The 18,174-nt window shown below is 63.9% G+C and overlaps 2 protein-coding genes across 3 annotated transcripts; one reads left to right on the top strand and one right to left on the bottom strand.

Moving 5' to 3' along the window:
- Positions 1-30: 30 nt before the first annotated feature.
- Positions 31-5,594, bottom strand: HMG20B (high mobility group 20B). Its single transcript, XM_065858479.2, is given in 12 exon segments — positions 31-1,014; positions 1,211-1,343; positions 1,751-1,966; positions 2,210-2,285; positions 2,579-2,631; positions 2,747-2,867; positions 3,082-3,285; positions 3,499-3,604; positions 5,439-5,486; positions 5,488-5,507; positions 5,509-5,543; positions 5,546-5,594. Coding segments are annotated over 12 exon segments (1,074 nt in total). The 3' UTR covers positions 31-1,001.
- Positions 5,595-8,513: 2,919 nt separating this feature from the next.
- MFSD12 (major facilitator superfamily domain containing 12) lies at positions 8,514-18,160 on the top strand. 2 transcript variants are annotated; one of them, XM_065858377.2, is made up of 10 exons: positions 8,514-8,838; positions 13,015-13,225; positions 14,251-14,374; positions 14,615-14,812; positions 15,067-15,159; positions 15,263-15,355; positions 16,081-16,251; positions 16,515-16,609; positions 16,981-17,111; positions 17,688-18,160. In XM_065858377.2, exons 1-10 carry the CDS (start codon positions 8,550-8,552, stop codon positions 17,780-17,782), a joined length of 1,500 nt encoding a protein of 499 aa, XP_065714449.1. In that variant the 5' UTR covers positions 8,514-8,549; the 3' UTR covers positions 17,783-18,160. The 2 variants fall into 2 exon arrangements, with proteins under 2 accessions (XP_065714449.1, XP_071655737.1); XM_071799636.1 differs by lacking the exon at positions 16,081-16,251.
- Positions 18,161-18,174: the final 14 nt, after the last annotated feature.

The following is an 18,174-nucleotide window of genomic DNA, read 5'->3' as shown; positions in this document are numbered from 1 at the left end:
CTGAGCATGAACACACGGAGCCCGGGCATGTTCTTTCTCCCACGTTTATTTGCTCCCATTTCCATCCCAAGCAGCCACCAGGAGATGGCGACCAGGAGACTCATCTACAAAGCACAGACCTCACAGGGGAGAGACGAACAGTCGCACACCAGCCCCGAGTTAAACCCAGAGCCCGATCAACATGGTGGTAGTAAGAAAATAAGATACTCTCTAATTACAGAGTCAGAGATAGAGACAGGTCGAGCCCAGCAGAGCACAGCCAGGACACGGCTGCCACCACAGTGGTCCCACAGTGCAGGATGGGCCCGGGGAGGCAGGAGCCGAAAGCTGGGGGCAGCAGGGGTCTGTCCCAGCTTCCCCCTCCGGCAAGATTCTTTTTGCCTTCCCCGCTGCAGAGGGCAGGAGCGGCCCTGCCTGGTCCCGAGGGAGTGCGGAAGGAGAGGTGACGGCACCACAGGGAGCAGTGAGGGGAAGCGGGAAGATTAAATAAAGCGAGAGGAAGGACACCTGCCACCTCACCCGCTGCGGGATGGGAACCACAAGGCTCCCCAGGCTGATGTAGGGGCCAGGAGGCAGTACCAAGCCCCAGGGGCTCCCAGGGCACATGGTACCAGCAGCCCCCAGGCCACTCCAGGCCGGTGAGCCACAGGCACCTCTGCCACCAGCCAGCCCTGGAGGAGGCTCTGGTTCAGGGGAGCAGGGCTGCAGGAGCTGGGGAGCTCACAGCAGGGCAGGGGAACGCTCACGCTCATGGCTGAGCACCTCGCCCAGCACCGTGTCAGCTGGGGTCTCAGCCCTGTCACCGCTTGGTCCCTTGAAGCTTGAGGTCCACAGAGATGGTGCAGCCGCATCGGGTGGAGGGTCCAGCCCCCTTCTCCAGTGAGGTGCATGGGGTGGAGGGGAAGCAGCCAGACCACCAGCAGAGACTGTCCCTTGCGTGAGCTCCAAGGGACAGTGCCATGGTCCAGCTGGTCCCAGGCTCCGGGAGGGACTGGTCCTCTTCACAAGTGTTCGCTGAAGAGGGAGGCGAGGCTGAAGGACCGGGGGGTCGGCTTCTCTCTCCTCCAACTGCCCGGAGCAGCGCTGAGCCCATCTCTTCCCACAGCTTCCCCGCTCGACTCCCATCACCCACCCTGACCCAGTGGTCCCAGCGCTCGCCACGACACGATGGCCTCTGCGCAGCAGCTCCGGCCAGCACTGCCCAGCTCACCTGGCTATCCGGGACAGGATCTCCTTGATGCGCACCACCAGCTTCTCGTGCTGCAGCGGGTTGCTCTCGATGGCGCTGTGCAGTTTAGCCATGTAGAAGTCCAGAGTGCTCAGCGTGGGTGTTTCCCCAGTGCCTGTTGGCAGCAGCCCAGTTAGCAGGGCCAGCAAGTCCCCATCCAGCCCTGCCCAGCATGCTGGTGCTTGGGGAAGGGACCCTGAACACCAAGTGCCACACGCTGGAGCAGGAGAGAGCCGGTACCTTGTGTCACCCAAGAACAAAAGGATTTTGGTTCGTCTCTGCCTTGTGGGTGCAGCTGTGACTGCGGTTCGAGATAAGGACAGTTCCCAGCCCACCCTACCCAATCACAGGGGAACCAACCAGCTGTCACATCCCTGGGCTCCCTGGAGAGGCCCCCAAAATGCTCTAGGATCCTGCCTCATCAAATGAGCATTTATCACCACACATTTGTCTCAGCAGGGCTGTTCCATGTGGCCACCAGGTGCCCGCACCCGCTGGTCCCCACGGCTGCCCCAAACTCACCAGGGATGGGGAGGGAGGCGAAGCTGGCGGTGAGGGCCTGTCGCACGGACTGCAGCTGCTGCTGCAGGGCCAGGGTCTGCCGCTCCTCCTGGGCCAGCTCCTGCTCCAGCTTCTCCTTGGCGCAGTTCATGCTCTCCGTGTGCTTCTGCAGGATGGCGTTCTGCTCCTCGAACTCCGTGTTCATCTTCCGCAGGCGCCGCAGCTCGGCCTCCCGGGCTACCGGGACCACATGGTGTCAGCAAGGGTGGCCCCTCGGACTCCCTGCCCCATCCCAAACCCAACCCCTTCCCCAGCCACAGCTCTTCCAAGAGACTCAGCGTCACCGACCCCTGATCCCTCGATCCAGCCTCACCAGGGACCTTTCCCAGCCTGGATCTGGCACCCAGCACCAGCCACGGTCCCACCGGGCCGCCAGCAATCACTTGCTGCAGCCGTCCCCACCCCCACCCAGACCCTCACCCTTGTTTTGGTCCAAGAACTCCTCCGTGAAGATGGGTACATCGAAGGTGGAGAAGGTGTCACTGCATTCACCAGTCTGGGGGACAGGAGGGGACACATCAGGCGGGGCTGAGCCCACCGCAGGGGACAGGAGGCACAGGGATGGGGAAATGGGCGGCCCTGCCTGGGCAGGCAGGACAGGCAGAGGATGGCTACTCACTGCCTCCTGCCACTCCAGGCTCCGCTTCAACGAGAAGCTGGTGCCCTGAAGCACAACCCGTGAGTCGCCCTCTGCCCAAACCTGCAGCCAGCCCAGTTCCCACAGGCCAAACCCAGCGGTGCCTTGGGCTTCAGTTTCCCCACACACAGGCAGAGCTGCTGGGCCCTTACCTTGTGTGGATGCCCGTTCAGCAGGGTGTTCACTGCCGCAGAGCCCGCGTCCTCTGGGAAGGAGGAAGGGGGTTACCCCAGGAGCCAGCCCAGCGTCCCCGGGCAGTTCTGGCAGCACTTGGCTGCATCCCGGCGGCGCCACCAGCAGCCGCGGCTCCCACAACCAACCTTTTTTGATCTTTTTCTCCTGAATCTTCTCCGTGCACATCTTGTAGGCTTCTGACTGCTGGTATTCCCGCAGCTCCTTCATGTACTGCTGCTTCTCCCGCTCCGCTTCATCCAGGTACCGCTGCGGTCACAGAGGGTCCTCAGCCTGGCCCGGCCCCTGGGGGGCTACTGACCCCCCCACCGCTCAGGCCCAGCTCCAGCTCTCCAGCCCGACGGTACCAGGACAAGCTCCCTTTGCGGAGCTGCAGCCGGGCAGGGAGCAAAGGGGTTTGGGGCACGGGCTCCAGAGTGCACGTGCTGCCCAGCCCCGGGGGGTCTCTCCTGGGGGCCGGTACCTGCTTCTCCGAAAGCTGCAGTTTGCTCCACTCAGCCCCCAGCATCTTGGTGATCTCCGGGAAGGGCAGGTCGGGATGCTGCGTGCGGATCTGCTCACGCCGCTCATTCAGGAAACGCACGTAGCCCGTCACGGGGGCTTTTGGGCCATTGGGAAGGATTTTCTTCCTCTTCTTGCCCTTGGGCCAGCCCCTCTTCTTCACCGGCTGGCACCCAGCGAAGGGAAAGGGACAACCCAGCAAGGGTCACGGCGCTGGCAGGACACCCGAGCACGGCCTGCCTGGGCCTCCCGTCCCACCAGGGAAGGTCTGGGCCTTTCCTCGGGCCGTGGCCACAGCCACCAAAGGGCAAGCACAGGGACAGCCCCAGCACAGACCCCGCTGCAGGGAGCATGGGGGCACACGGACACCGGAGCTCACCTCCTCCTCGCCGTGCGGTTTCTCACTGCTCGCCCGTGCCGACTCTCCCTTCTCCTGCTTGATGGCCACCAGGAAGTTTCCATGCTGAGCTTTGCCCGTGGCGTGTCTGCAGCCAGAGCGCGGCCGTCAGAAAGGGCTGGGAGACCCTGGGACTGACAGCAACACATCCCCCGGCTCCCGCCCACCCAAACAGCCCCCAGACCCGCTGCCAGCCCTGCAGCCCGTTCCCCTGCGAGGGGAGGCCACGGTTAAGTGATGGGGCTCAAGCAGAACAGCCCTGGGCATACAAAAGGCGCCCCAAGGTCCAGTGACAACTCTGGGGCCTTTCAGTGACATTTGAGCAGGGCCAGGAGCAGCCAGCGCTGCTCTTGGGCGCAGGTAATGGCAATGGTCAGATCCCCGAGCGCCACCAGGGCTTGGGCACACACCTCAGAGAGGAGTCCCCAGCAGCACAAACCAGCCGATCCTCCTCTGCGAGGGTGGAGGAGCTGCAGGGGTTTGGATCCTGGCTCCAGGCGTCACCCACACCCTGGACAGGCGCTGCCAGGGATGAGGAGAACCCTCAAGGCAAAGGATGAGGGCAGGACGCTGTCACCAGCCCAACCTGCTCCAGCCACAACCGCTCCATCAGGTTCCTACCACCTGCGCCGCCACCGAGACGCACCGAGTGGCTCCAACATGGGGCTGGTGGCCCCGGCTCCTGCTCTCTAACTTGCTGCCTCGTCTTTACAGACCAGCATCTGCCTTCAGCACAGGACACGTGTCCAGCACCCAGGTCAGCAGAGCCTCCCTGCCATGGTTGAGCACACGCAGCCCCACTGCAGCATCACCCTGGGGCTCCCCGGTCCCTTCCGCTGGCTCCATCCCACAGCAGACCCCGTGTCTCGCTCACACGCTTCGCTCTCTGATGCCACAAATGGCTTGAGCACCGCAGAAAACAGCGCTCATTTGGGTTTTATCCAGGTCACAGGATGCAGTAGTTAACACAGGGCCAAGCACAAACCCCAGCAAAAAAAGAAAATGTGACAGTGTCCCAAAAGCAAACTGATCCCAACCCGCTTGCGATGCACCCAGAGTCTCTGTCCCTGTTTGCCACATCATGTACCTGGTGTAAACCCAGAACCTCTCAGAGACCCCAACCTACCACTATCAGGTGATCTTCCAGAACAGCCACCTCCATAATTAATGTGATGGGGGCCCTTTCTGCAACCCTTACGGGGACATCATCTGTGTCTGCACTGGCCCTGGTGGACAGAGTGGGTATCCAGCACAAGCTGTTCCCATGTGGATCTGGGCCTGAGCAGCTGCCCTGCACCCCCCACATTCACACACAAGCCCACGGGAAGGTGTGAGACCCCCTATTCTACATCTTCTGGGGGGAATAAACCATCCCTGAGGCTTCGCACGGGCATGGCCAGCCTTCGGATTTCTGTGTCAGCTCCAACCGAAATATTCCTGGTGGTGCCCACACAGCACCACTGCGCTGAGCCAGAACACACCAGCACCCACACCCGCACCGTCGGGACCCTGCCTCCCCCTCCCCGACCCGGATTCCTCGCGTGCCTAAGGATGCTTTCAAAAGTGGGGTCATTCCAGGCCAGATTCCTCTTATCTGCGCCTCCCTCGGCCGGTTCGCCCCGGCACCCGCCGCCCTCCGCCCGGAGCCGCCTCCTCACCCCGCGCCGGGGGCACAGCACGAGGTTCACCCACAGCAATTAAGACCTTGTTGGTCTTAATTTCCCAAGACGCTTCTTTCACGGCAGTTCCGCTGCGCTAAGGAGCCCGGCTGGGCGGGAGCGCGAGTGACCAAGCAGGCGGGGAGGGGAGGGCGGCGCGGGGCGGGGTCTCCAGACCACGCACAGACCCCAGGTTTGCAAAGCAACACCAGCCACCTTCAGCGAGGGACAAAGGGGACAGGGGGACGCGGGGGGGACACTTACAGCATCCCGGCGGGCAGCTGCTTGGCGCTGTGGGCCATGGGTCCGGGGCTTCACCGGCACCGCGGAGGCCACAGCCCTGAGGGACAGAGCCAGAGCTGGGACCGGCCCGCGGGCTCTGGGAGCTCCAGGGGGCAGCTCCGCTCCCCGCGGGGACATCACAGCCCCCCCCGCACGGCGGCACCTCCCGCCAGCCCACCCGCAAGGTGCCAGCCCACCCGCAGGGTCCCAGCCCCCCCGCGACCCCCGGGCTCCCCGCCGGCTCACCCCACACCGCCCGCCCCGCCGCCCCCAGCGGGACCGGGACCCGGACCGAACCCGCCCCGACCTCCCGGCCCCGCCGCCGCTCTTCCTCCCCTGGCCACGCCCCTCTATTATTATGTAAATTAGGCACCCGCTTCGGCGCTTCCGATTGGCCGCCCGCGCCCAGCCGTAAGCGGGCAGCCCAACGCGGATAGGCTGGAATGGCTGACGTCAGAGGTAAGCGGCGGAAAGCGGGTGGGACTGGCCAGAGTGGCGCGTGCGCGCACGTTGAGTTAGGCGCGCGCGGCAGGCTGCCCGCCAATCAGAATCGGCGTGGGGACGTGGAAGTGTTGTGGGGCGGGCGGCGCCTTAAAAGGGCAACGGCACGGCGTGATGGGGCCCACCGGCACCCAGTGTCCTGCCAGTAACACCAATGCCAACCTCAGGCTGTCCCAGCGATTCCTGTTACCCTCACCCACCGCTCCCAGTACCCCACGTGCCCCCAGGATGCACCAAACTGGGTGTCCCTCTGATACCAGTGCTCAGCCCAGGGTCTCAGTGACCCCAGTGCTGCTCATGCTGGTGCCAGTCACCCAGTACCACTACACTACCCAGTCACCCCAGTATTACCCATACTGGTACCAGTCACCCCACTACCTACACATGAGGAGGTCTCAGTCACCCCAGTACAACCATACTGCTCCCAGTCACCCTAGTACCCAACCAAGTTCCCCATGACCCCAGCCATGGGTTCCAGTCACCCCAGAGTCCCACTGAGCCCAGTGTTCCCCCCACACTGCTCCCAGTGACCCCAGTACTGCCCATACTGGTCCCAGTCACCCCATTACCTACACATGGGAAGGTCCCAGTCATCCCAGCACCCCATGCTGCTCCCAGTGACCCCACCATGCACCCAAGTCGAGGGTCCCCATGATGCCAGTAGAATCTTAAAACCATAGAATTGCAGAATGTTTTGGGTCAAAGGGACCTTCCCAGCTCCCCAGTGCCACCCCTGCCATGACAGGGACATCTTCACCAGCTCAGGTTGCTCAGAGCCCCGTCCAGCCTGGCCTGGGATGTCTCCAGGGATGGTTCAGCCACCACCTCTCTGCCCAACCTGGGCCAGGCTCTCACCATCCTCAGGGACAACAATTTCTTCCTCATGTCCAGCCTGAATCTCCCTCCTTTAGTTCAGAACCATCATCCCTTGTCCTGTCACAACAGGCCCTGCTCAAAAGTCTGTCCCCATCTTTCTTATCAGCCCCGGAAAGGCCGCACTAAGGTCTCCCCGGAGCTTCTCTTCTCCAGCTGAACACCCCAGCTCTCTCAGCCTGTCCCCAGCAGAGCTGTTCCAGCCTCGGATCATTCCTGGGGCTCCTCTGGCCCCTCTCCAGCAGCTCCATGTGTATCCTGTGCTGAGGACCCAGAGCTGGACCAGCACTGCAGGGGCTCTCACCAGAGCGGGGCAGAGGGGCAGGATCCCCCAAACCTGCTGCCCACGGGCTGGGGATGCAGCCCAGGGCACCATTGGCTTCTGGGCTGCAAGGGCACCTGGCGGCTCATGGCCGATCTCTCACCCACCAGCACCCCCAAGTCCTTCTCCATGGGGCTGCTCCCCATCCCTCCATCCCCAGGCTGGATGGATACTGGGGGTTGCCCTGATCCAGGTGCAGGACCTTGTCACCTCAAAGTCCCAGTGACCCCAGTACTACCCATACTGATCCCAGTCACTCCAGTACCTACTCAAGAAGAGGTCTCAGTCACCCCAGTACCCCCATGCTGTTGCCAGTGATCCCAGTACTGCCCATAATGGTTCTAGTCCCAGTCACTCCAGTACCTACACAATGGGAGGTTCCAGTTACTCCGGTACCCCCACTAATGGCTAGAAAGTTGCCCAGCAGAAAAGTACCTGGGGGTGTTGATTGGCAGCTGGCTGAACATGACCCAGTGTGTGCCCAGGTGGCCAAAAAGGCCACCAGCATCCTGGCTTGTACCAGGAACAGTGTGGCCAGCAGGACTGGAGAAGCGATTGTGCCATTGTGCTGGGCACTGGGGAGGCCAAACCTTGAACCCTGAGGTCAGTTTTGGGTCCCTCATCATAAGAAGGACATTGAGGGACTAGAGAGTGAAGAGAAGGGAACAGAGCTGGTGAGGGGCTGGAGCACAAGTGTGATGGGAGCGGCTGAGGGACCTGGGGGTTCAGCTGGAGAACAGGAGCTGAGGGGAGACCTTCTGATCTCTGAACTGCCTGAAAGGAGCTTGGAGCCAGGGGGGTCGGGCTCTGCTCCCCAGGAACAAGCGCCAGGAGCAGAGGAAACGGCCTCAAGTTGCGCCAGGGGAGGTTGAGGTTGGATGTGGGGAACAATTTCTTCCCCAAAGGGCTGTGGGGCATTGGAACAGGCTGCCCAGGGCAGTGCTGGAGTCACCAGCCCTGGAGGGTTGGACAGACGGACATGAGGTTCTCAGGACATGGGGCAGTGCTGAAGTTGGGTTATGGTTGGACTCGATGATCCTGTCTCTTCTAACCGAAATGATTCCATGATTCTATGATTCCATACTGGTCCCAGTGCCCCCAGTGCCCACCCAAGCAGGAGTTCCCCGTGACCTCAGCAGTCGCCCCAGCGTCCCAGTGCCCCAGCACCCCCCAACCGGTTCCAGTGCCCACCACCAGGACTCCCGTATCCCGGCGCCTCCAGCGCCCCCCGCTCCGGGCTGGCGCTGAGGCGCCTTCGCGGGCAGCACTCGGAGCATCATCCCCGGGGCAGGGGGCGGGACGGGGGGCAGAGCCGGCCGAGGGGCCGCACCGGGCTGGTGGGGCCCGGCAGCGCCGCAGCCCCGCCCCGAGCCGCCGGTGCCGGAGTGCGGGCCGGGATGGCGGAGCCCGCGGCGGGAGCGGCGCCCGGTGCCGCGGCGCTGCCGCTGCTGGGGAGGCTGAGCTTCGCGGCCGGGCACTTCCTGAACGACCTGTGCGCCTCGCTGTGGTTCACGTACCTGCTGCTCTACCTGCACGCCGTGCTGGGCTACGGGCACCGGCTGGCCGGCGGCCTGCTGCTGGCGGGGCAGGTGGCCGACGGGCTCTGCACGCCGCTGCTCGGCTACGAGACCGACCGCTCCACCGGCTGCGGGCGCTACGGGCGGAGGAAATCCTGGCACCTGGCCGGTGGGTGCGGGGCTCTGCTGGGGTGCCCCACTTGCGCTGGCGGAGCCTTTCGGAGGTGCCCTGGGTGCAGATGGGTGGCTCCAGGGGAGACTTTCTGGGGTACGGGGTCAGCCCTGGAGGTGCCCTTCTGGGGTGCACTGGGTGAGGGGGGTCAGGCTCAGGGCACCTTTCTGAGCTGGGGCGCAGCCTTGGGATGCTCTGGAGGGGGGGAGAACCGGGGTGCGCTGTGTGGAGAGACGGGTGGTCCTGGGGGAGCCTTTCTGGGGTGCAGGGTCAGCCTTTTTAGGGTGCGCTGGGTGGAGATGGCCCCAGGGGCAACTTTCCCGGCTGGCCTGGGTGGAAACCGCAGGCACCTTTCCAAGGGGCCCTGGGTGGAGATGTGTAGCCCCAGGGGAGACTTTCTGGAGTGCAGGAGGAGTCCTAAAGTGCCTTTCTGGGGTGCCCTGCAGGGCATGGGGCCAAGGCTGCTCTTCTGGGGTGCTCTGAGTGTGTGGGGGGGTCAGGCTCAGGGCACCTTTCTGAGCTGGGGTTCAGCCCTAGGGATGCTCTGGATAGGGGGGAACTGGGATGTTCTGCATGCAGAGATGGGCGGCCCTGGGGCAGTCTTTGTGGGGTGCTGAATTGGTCCCAAGAAAGCCTTCCTGGAGACCCCTGTCTGGGGGGGGAACAGCCCCTGTGGCATGAGGTGGGGACTGGATCCTCCCCACATGGAGACGGGCAGCCCCAGGGGCCAGCAGAATTGGGTGCCCTCTGAAGGGAGCAGCCCCTGTGTGGAAGGGGGGCCGCCCTGGGGGGCTCTTCTGGGTGCCCTGTGTGGAGGGTGAACCAGCCCCAGGCAGTCGCAGGGCTGGGGGAGATGTGCCTGGGCTGCCCTGGATGGAGAGGGGCGAAGTGGGAGGTGCTTTTCTGGGGTGCCCCATGTGTATTGACACTGGGGTGCTCCAGCATCCCCCAGGCTGAGCCCTGATGTGGAAGGGGCACCACGTCGTCCCCATCCTGCCTGGGCACTGTCCCAATCCCAATGGCCCGTCCCGCAGCAGCGGGTACTGCCTGGGCACTCACAGCCCGGGGCTCCCGCTGTCCCGCGGGCCGTACCTGTGCGGTGGCGGGGGCTGCAGAGTGTCCCTGTGTCCCCCTGCATGGAGGTGCCACCAAGTTGGGGTGAGAGCTGTGTGCTTAGCTGGTCGATGCTACCGCAAAAATGAGACTCAGTAAAATCTGGACTTTGCTGGGAGCCTGGGGGTTTGTGAGGGACCGGCCCGTGGCCAGGCAGCTCTCGCTTGTCCCCGGGGTGACTCTGGGGCACGGAGCCCTTGACCGTGCCGGGGTTGCGTCTGCAGGCAGCGCTGCCCGGCCACGCAGGGGAAGCCACGGTGCCTGGTGAGTAAGGGCCCCGTGGGGATGTGGAGGAGCCACCAGCTTGGTTATGAATGATTAAGAGACACTTGTCTTGCATCATGCCCTGGGGTCAAAAATGCAATGAAGTGCAGGAGCTGGTGGAGACTGGTGTTGGGGTCCCTCTCTGAGGGGAGAGTATGACCTGGAAAAGGGTCCTTGGTGCCAACACTGGCACAGGAGCCTTCCCTGTCCCTGCAGAGCTTGCGATGGGGAATGGGGCAGTTGGCGTAAAGAATTATCTATCGACAGCCGGAGATAAAGACCCTCGGTACTTCCTCCCTGTAACGGCATGGTGTCAGCCCACCCAGAGTTGACTGGTGCAGGGAGAGGACAGTTGCAGTGTGGGTGCTCTTATCTTGATTCCTAATTTATCTCGGCCAACCACTTCATGCAACCCAATGGCAGCCAGATAAGGTGGCTGGTCTCCCTGGACTTCTGCTTGGCAAGTCAGGGAGGGTGCTGGGCCGGGGGAAGCTTCACCCCCTACCTTGGTGTCCGCTAGATCTGCGCCCTAGATTTAGGGAAGTGTCCGGAGCTCCAGCTGGGTGCTGGCAAGCGTGCACTGAAGGGGAAGTCCTGAATCACAACTTGCACAGGGGCTGCGGGGAGCAGAGCGCCCTGCCCGGCCCTGCCTGCTGCAGCGGTGTGGGGCTGGGGGCTGCGTGCCTGCCTGGAGGGTGGGTGGTTTTTAGAAGGCGGGGGCTTCCCCCGGCTCCCTCGGCTGACCGCAGCGGGGCCGGCAGACCCGTTGGAACCAGTTGTGCCGGTACCGCTCTCGGCACACTTGGTCACACTGCGGCAAGATGTTTCGTGTGGGAGCGGGGCAGCTCATCTGTCGGCAACTCGTGCTCAGATCAGAGGAAATGTTGTGAAACCGCAGTGTCGGGGCGGGTGGGGAAAGATACCACGAGTTGTTATCAATGGCATCTCCCCACCACGGCGCTGGGTTGGCGGTGCCGGGAGCCCTGGGTTGACCCTGCCTGCTCTTTCTGGGAGCAGTTTCCTACCGCAATGGGCTGGGAAGGGTGAGCAGCCCCTCGCCTGTCTGAGCCAGCGTGGGAGCGCTGTCCCGAACTCCCTGCCCAGGGCACTTGTGCCAGCAGCCTGGAATCCCATGATCCTGCCCGCAGGGCCAGGGGATCAGAGCCCGGCCCTCTGCTGCCTGCCCTGCCCGGGGTGCCACAGGCATGGGCAGGGTGGTCTTGGGGGGCTCCCACAGACCTACTTGGGAGAATGGGGCGTCCCCAGCATCCCTCTCACTCACAGTGAAGCCATGTTCGTTTGGGCAGAACGGGGATGTACAGGTGTTGGGATGCAGCTCGCACACCCATGCCAGAGGAGCATGGCTCCGGTGGGGTGGCCCCTGTGGTGACACTGCCTGTCCCCGGGGGCTGTGAGGTGGGGGTGACCGGAGTCTCCTGCCTGTATGGTGGAAGCTGCAGCAGCCTGGGTCCCGCAGCACCTGCCCCAGCGCTCCCCTGGGGACACAGGCGGGTCCCTCGCAGCCCTTAGGGGACGGCAGAGCCTCCCCCGTCCTCCAGACAGGGCTCAGTTAAAACCAACAACCCTGTAACAGGGGTCAAAGGAGGTCTGGTCTGGTGTGAACCTTCCTGGACCCTCCCTGTTCTGGTGGCTTGTCTGGGGCAGAGACACCACGGCGCGCCCGAGTCCCCTGTCCTTCGGGGAGCTCCTGGAGCACCAGAGCCGGCTGTGAGCCGGTGCAGGGCAGCACCAGCACCCTGTGGGTGTCCTGGCTCAGGATGGATCCACGCCGGGCTGGGACTGTCGCTGCCTGCCCTCGGCGCAGGGAGAACAGCTTTGCCCCGGCCCTGCAGCCGGGGTGGCTGTGCCGTGTGGAATGGAGGATGATGAGGAGGTATTGCCGTTCAGGGGTGAGAGCAGGACGATCTCGCAAAGTTTCCTGCAGAGGGGACCTTGGGGACCGGGCAAAGCAGTTGCAGGTTCCCCTAAGGTTCCCCAGGGAAGCTGAGGACACGCGGGACATGGCGTGTGACAGGGTGGCGCATGGGCCCCTGGAGCAGTGGAGCATCTCAGCAGATCTGCTCTGTAACCTTGTGAAGGGGGAGGGAGAAGCCAGCCTGTCCCTGCCTGCTCCACGCAGGCGTCCCCACGCCATCACGCTGCGGCGAAGGGAGGAGCCTGGCTCTGCTGGCCCTGACTCAGCTGGGACCTTCCCGTGGCCCAGGGCCTGGCGTGGGGGCAGATCTGCTCCTGCCCCCCGTCGCACTGGCTTCTGCAAGCGTGGAGGGAGCGGGGCTGCCTCTGCCACCCTAGGGCAGCGAGGACAAGGGGACAGATGGGCTGGCCCTGCGCCCGCAGAACAGCCCAAGAGCCCAGAGCCCTTGGGCGGGCGGCAGGACAGTGATAAGATAACCTTGGGACTGGTTATCTGCCCACTGGAGACAGAGAAGCCCTCGGTGACCGCGTGTCCTGAAGGCGCCAGGGTCTGTGCTCTGGCGTTTCAAGGAGGACAGAGCAGGTGTGAGACGATGCTGTGCTTTGTGAGGGGAACTTGGCAGGGGAGAAGTCTGCTGATAAGCGTCTGTCTGTCTGTCTGTCTCGCCACCGAGTGCAAGAGGGAAGGACATCACTCTGTGCAGGGTGGGGTGAGGGGGGCTCCATGTGTCCCACCTCTCTCCCCCGTCCTGTCCTAGCAGGGGGCCGGCTGTGTCTGTCCATCTGTCTGAGCCGGCTGCAGCCGGTGGGGTCCCAGGGAAACAGGGCTTGCAGTCTCTCACTGCTCCGCTCCCTTCCCAGGAACCACCTGCGTCCTCTTGTCCTTCCCCTTCATCTTCAACCCCTGCCTGGGATGCACGGACAGCACGCCGCAGTGGGCAGCCTTCATCTACTACCTCCCTTTCATCATCATCTTCCAGTTTGGCTGGGCAGCCACACAGATCTCCCACCTGTCCCTCATCCCCGAGCTGGTGACAGGTGACCATGAGAAGGTGGAGCTCACAGCTTTCAGGTGAGCATGGCCAAACCGGGGTGTCCCCTGACCCCTGTGGTTGCCAGGTCCCACGCTTGTGTGACGAGAGGTCCCCTGGGTGACACGGCTCTGATGTCCCCTGGCTGCCGTCACACACTTGAACCCTCAGTACAGCAGGAGCAGGACTGGGCTGGGTGGGCGTCCTGCAGGATGTGTCCAAGTGGCACTGGTGTTCTGGGCTGGTGACCCAAACCTTTGGTGCCAGGAGGGAACATCCTGATGCCAGGGATGTTGGTGACACAGCCTGTGGGACACTTCCCTGGGCTGGGGGAATTTTTCCTTTGGGACCTGAGGGTGATGCTGACAGGGGAGGACCAGACCCACCAGGTGCCCCTGGGGATCGCAGGGCATGGCCCCGGGTGGGGTGGCCCCGGGTGGGTTGTCCCTTAGGTGGGGTGGCCCCGGGTGGGCTGTCCCTTAGGTGGGGTGGGCCCGGGTGGGCTGTCCCTTAGGTGGGGTGGCCCCGGGGCCAGGCCGGGCAGCACTCGCACCTCAGAGCACGGAGCCCAGCTCAGTGCTGCTTATCTGGCAGCATCAGGCTCCGGGAAGGGGTGTTTATCAGAGGGAGCAGGGCCTGGTGATCTGCCCGGTAGGGGAAGCTCCCCCGGCAGGCGAGCGCGGATGGCAGCGCAGCAGGGAGCAGGATGGGGCAGGGCTGGGGTGACACTGGGGCCAGGGGAGCAGCGGGTCGGGCAGATCGGGACATCCTTGTGCAGAGGTGAGCTGGGACTGGAGGAGGTGGACTGGCTGACACAGAGGGATCTTGGTTTTCCTCCGAATCGTGCCCTGAGGCTTGGACTGGGCATGCGGGGAGGTGCACCAGTAAAGCTAATGCCTGGCCAGATGCTGCGTGCGCGTGGAGGTGTCGCCTCAGCAATGACACCGGGGTACAAAGCTGGCTGTAGTGTGCCTGGGTTGGAGGGCAGCCTTGGGTCAAGGTGTCCTCGCCATGCCTGGAGCTGTGCTCGTGCTGCTGCATCAGCCTGAGCTGCTCTCTCCCCCAGATATGCCTTCACTGTCATGGCCAATATCACTGTGTACGGCCTGGCCTGGCTCCTGCTGAACTTCCAGGTGGACCAGCCTGACCGCACAGAGCACTTAGGCATCCAGGATGTCCCTATATTTCGGGTAAGTGGCAGAACTCAGTCCTGGGATCTTCTCTTCCCTGGGTGGGATGTGGCTCAATGGTGGAGGTACCAGAGGCAGCGAAACAGCAGTGCCCTGAAACCTCACTTCTCACATCAGGCAGGGGCTACACTGAGCTGTCCCTGGGTTTTTGGGGACCCATCTTTATCCAGCAGACTGCTGGGGGGTGGATGATGGGCAAGCAAAGGCCACCGCTGTGCTAACCCCCCCTGCCTCACCCAGAACCTGTCCCTCATCGTGGTGGGGCTGGGGGCTGTGTTCTCCCTCATCTTCCACCTGGGCACCAAAGAGAAGCCATACCCGCCGGGCTCGCTGCCCCAGCCGGAGGAGAGCACGTCCCTGCTGCAGAAGGAGCCTACGAACCTCCCGCAGCCACTGCTGATCTGGAAGGACTGGCTGCTGGAACCTGCCTTCTACCAGGTACCGCTGCGGGCAGGACCGGCAGCGCCGGTCCTGGGCTGCCGCCCTGCCCGGGTGCTCTGGGCATCCTCGGGCAGCGGGACGGGCCCCTGGTGCAGGTGAGGATGGGCTGTACTGGGCGCTCACCACAGCAAGGGGCTGTCCCCTTAGCGCGTCTCTGTGCCGTGGCGGGGTTGGGCGTGGAAGGTGCCGGCCCTCCCTACCTCCAGCGTGCAGGGGCTGAGCAGTGCTGCCCCATCGCTGTCCCCTCACAGGTCGCAGTGCTCTACATGTTGACCCGGCTCATCGTCAACCTGTCCCAGACCTACATCGCCATGTACCTGACCAACTCGCTGATGCTGCACAAGGTGGGCGCTGGGCAGGTCCCTGTCTGCGTGTCGAGGTCACATGGGCAGTGGTCCTGTGCTGGTGGTCCAGAGCTCATCTTCTCCCTGTCCTTGTCTCTTGCAGAAATATATTGCCACCATCCCCCTGGTGATGTACATTAGTGGCTTCCTTTCCTCCTTCCTCATGAAGCCCGTGAATAAATGGATAGGTCGAAATGTGAGTCCTGGGGGCCTGGTGGGATTTGAGTTAGACCCGAGGCAAGGCCCAGGGGCCAGATCCTGACTGCACAGTGAGCAGAACACTCAGTACACCCAAGCCTGGCTGGAGAACAGGGACCCCTCGGGCATCCTCTGCAGATGAGCCCCTGCAGCAGTATGGGTCCCGCTGGGACAGCACGGGCTGCGGGCAGGGTGAGGGGGACAGGCCTGTCCTGCACATCCCTGAGCTTGGGGAAAGCGCTGCTGGGCCAGCATCAGGCTGTGCTGTGCAGCCCCGACCCAGCTGGGAGGCCCCGTGGTGCCCATGAGAGGCAGAGGGAGGGTTTGGCTGGGCCACCCTGGGCAGGCAGAGGCTGCAGTGCCAGCAGGAGGGAGCTGCCCCTCCAGTGCATCCCCCCCTGCAGCAAGCACCGGTCCTCAGCAACCCCCCCTTCTCCCGCCAGCCGGGTGTCCCTGTGCAGCCTGCGGCTCTGCTGGGGACCCAGCTCTGCAGCTGGGGCCAACGCTGTAGAACAGCCTGGACCACTGCACGGCCCTCGCTGTATGGGGGCTCCTTGTTTAAAACCTGCTGGGAGGGAGCCAGGACTGTCCTTGACTGTCCTCCACGGGGCCGAGGCAGCAGCTGCCCCCTGCCCGCCCCGCTCACGGCTGCCTCGCTGGGCGGCAGCCAGGCTGGCATCTGAGTTGTGCCTTCTCCCTGTGCCTGTCCCCATGCTGGAGCAGCTGACCTACTTCGTGGGCATCGCGGTGATCTTGGCCTTCGCCTCCTGGGTGGCCCTGACCAAGGAGATGGGAGCCGAGATCTACGGGGCGGCCGCGCTGCTTGGGGCTGGCTCTGCCACCATCCTGGTCACCTCCCTCTCCATGACAGCAGACCTCATCGGCACCAACACTGTACGTCTGCTCCTCCTGGCTGGGTGGCCCAGGGTGTCACCGCAGGGCTGGGGTGGTCGCTGGCGTGGGATGGGGGTCAGGGACCCCTGCGAGGGGGCTGAGCTGTGGGAGCGCTGGCCCTGGCCCGGGCCCTGCTGTAATCTGGGCTCTGCCCATGAGAGGGCACAAGGCTCTCATTGCTGCCGCCCGCCGGGCTGATGGCCGGGCTGATGGCCGGGCTGACCCCTGCACAGCAGCCGATGAGCTTCCCTCTCCCCTTGCAGCACAGCGGCGCATTCGTCTACGGCGCCATGAGCTTCACGGACAAGATGGCCAACGGGCTGGCTGTGATGGCGATCCAGAACCTGCACCCCTGCCCGTAAGCGTCCCTGTGGGGGGAACCTGCCCAGCGGCAGCTCCAGCCACATCACCTGGGGAACAAGCAGCAAATATCCCTGGTTTAGAGTGGGAGATGCAGGTGGAAACCAGCTCTGATTTGTCTCAAGTCTTTCCTCAACTTCTGGCCCTAGAGGAGAGCGCCATCTCTGGGATGCACAATGGGGCTGGGGATCCCCATGTCCAGGGCACTGCCCTCCCTCCTTGTCCTGGAGCTTTCCCTTGCTTCCCAGTGTGGACCAGTCCTGACACCAAGGATGTAGATCCGCTCTCAGCAGCCCCAGGGCACTTGAGCAATGCTGGGCTGGGCTCTGGTCCTGGCCACCAAGCCGCGTCCCTGCCCTCTCCCTGCAGGACTGAGCTCTGCTGCCCCGAGTGCGTCAGCTTCTTCCACTGGGTGATGGTGTTGGTCACTGGAGGCATTGCCATTGCTGCCATCGCCTCTCTGTGCTGCATCATGGTCTGGCCCATCCGTATCCGCTACCGTGAGTGGGACTGGGGGCAGCGGGCGGGTCAGGCATGTGGCGTGGGTCACTGGGAGCCCCGTGTCCTGCGTCAGCCTGGGCTAAAGTCAAAATGTCTTTCCAGATGGCCCCAGCTGCGGGAGCCCTGTGCTGTGGCCGGGCTGGCAGCGGGGACCCTCGCGGTGGGCACAGGGGGCAGGGCCACCATCCTGCTCTGCTGGGCTGCGCCTGCCTGAGCCGTCCCAGAGCGCAGGGTCCAGCCCTGCCTGGCCCACCCTGGCACCCCATGGCTCACTGAGGGGGAGCAAGGGCTGCTCCACGTGCCAGTAGCCACATGTGGGGGCAGGGGTTGGGATGGGGTGCCCCCTTGCCAAGCCGGGGCCCCAGGTCCTAGTGCTCAGTGTCTGCACAGCAGCTGCCTCTCTGCCCTGCTTTGGACCAGGGGGAGAGGACAGACACCCCCGTGCCGCCTTGGGGACGTGCTGGGGCCCCTCATGCCAGTGGCAGGAGAGTCCAGAAGGTCCAGGCCAGCACATGGGGGGTCACCCCAGCCGCTGTGGTGGCTCCTGATGTGTCCCTTCTGTCCCGTTCCCACAGACGGTGTCTGCGTGTGGGGGCTGAGCAGAGCAGAGACCAGCTATGGCGGGACGGACAGCATGGAGGGAAGGAGCCAGAGCGGTGCTGTCAACTGAGCGGGGCCGTGTCCTCTGCCACCGCGGTGCCCGCGCCGCTGAGCTCGGCCGGGGGGCCCGGCAGGGGCCGGCGCTGGGACGGGGGTGCCGGGCTCTAGCGAGGAGTTGGTGCCCGGCCCCGTCTGTCACCTTGCACTGGACTCGTGTCCCCCTGCAGCCCGTGCTGGGGACTCATGAAGGATGTCACCCTGTGCTTGCACAAGTGTCACACTAGACGGCTCTGGGCCGGGCTGCGGGGTCACTCCCGTTGTGGGGGACGGGCACGTGGCCCTCGGTTTTTACTTGCTTTTGTAAGGTCAGTATCTACAAACGGCACTTTTTAAAGGAGGAGAAAAAGGAGAGGAAAAAAAATATCAAACACAAACAACTCTAAATGTGGATAAATGGCCTTG

The sequence above is a fragment of the Patagioenas fasciata genome, chromosome 27 (assembly GCF_037038585.1).
Source record: "Patagioenas fasciata isolate bPatFas1 chromosome 27, bPatFas1.hap1, whole genome shotgun sequence".
Taxonomy (NCBI): domain Eukaryota; kingdom Metazoa; phylum Chordata; class Aves; order Columbiformes; family Columbidae; genus Patagioenas; species Patagioenas fasciata.
The sequence above is the reverse complement of the archived record's forward strand: the minus strand, read 5'-3'. Positions and strand labels throughout refer to the sequence as shown.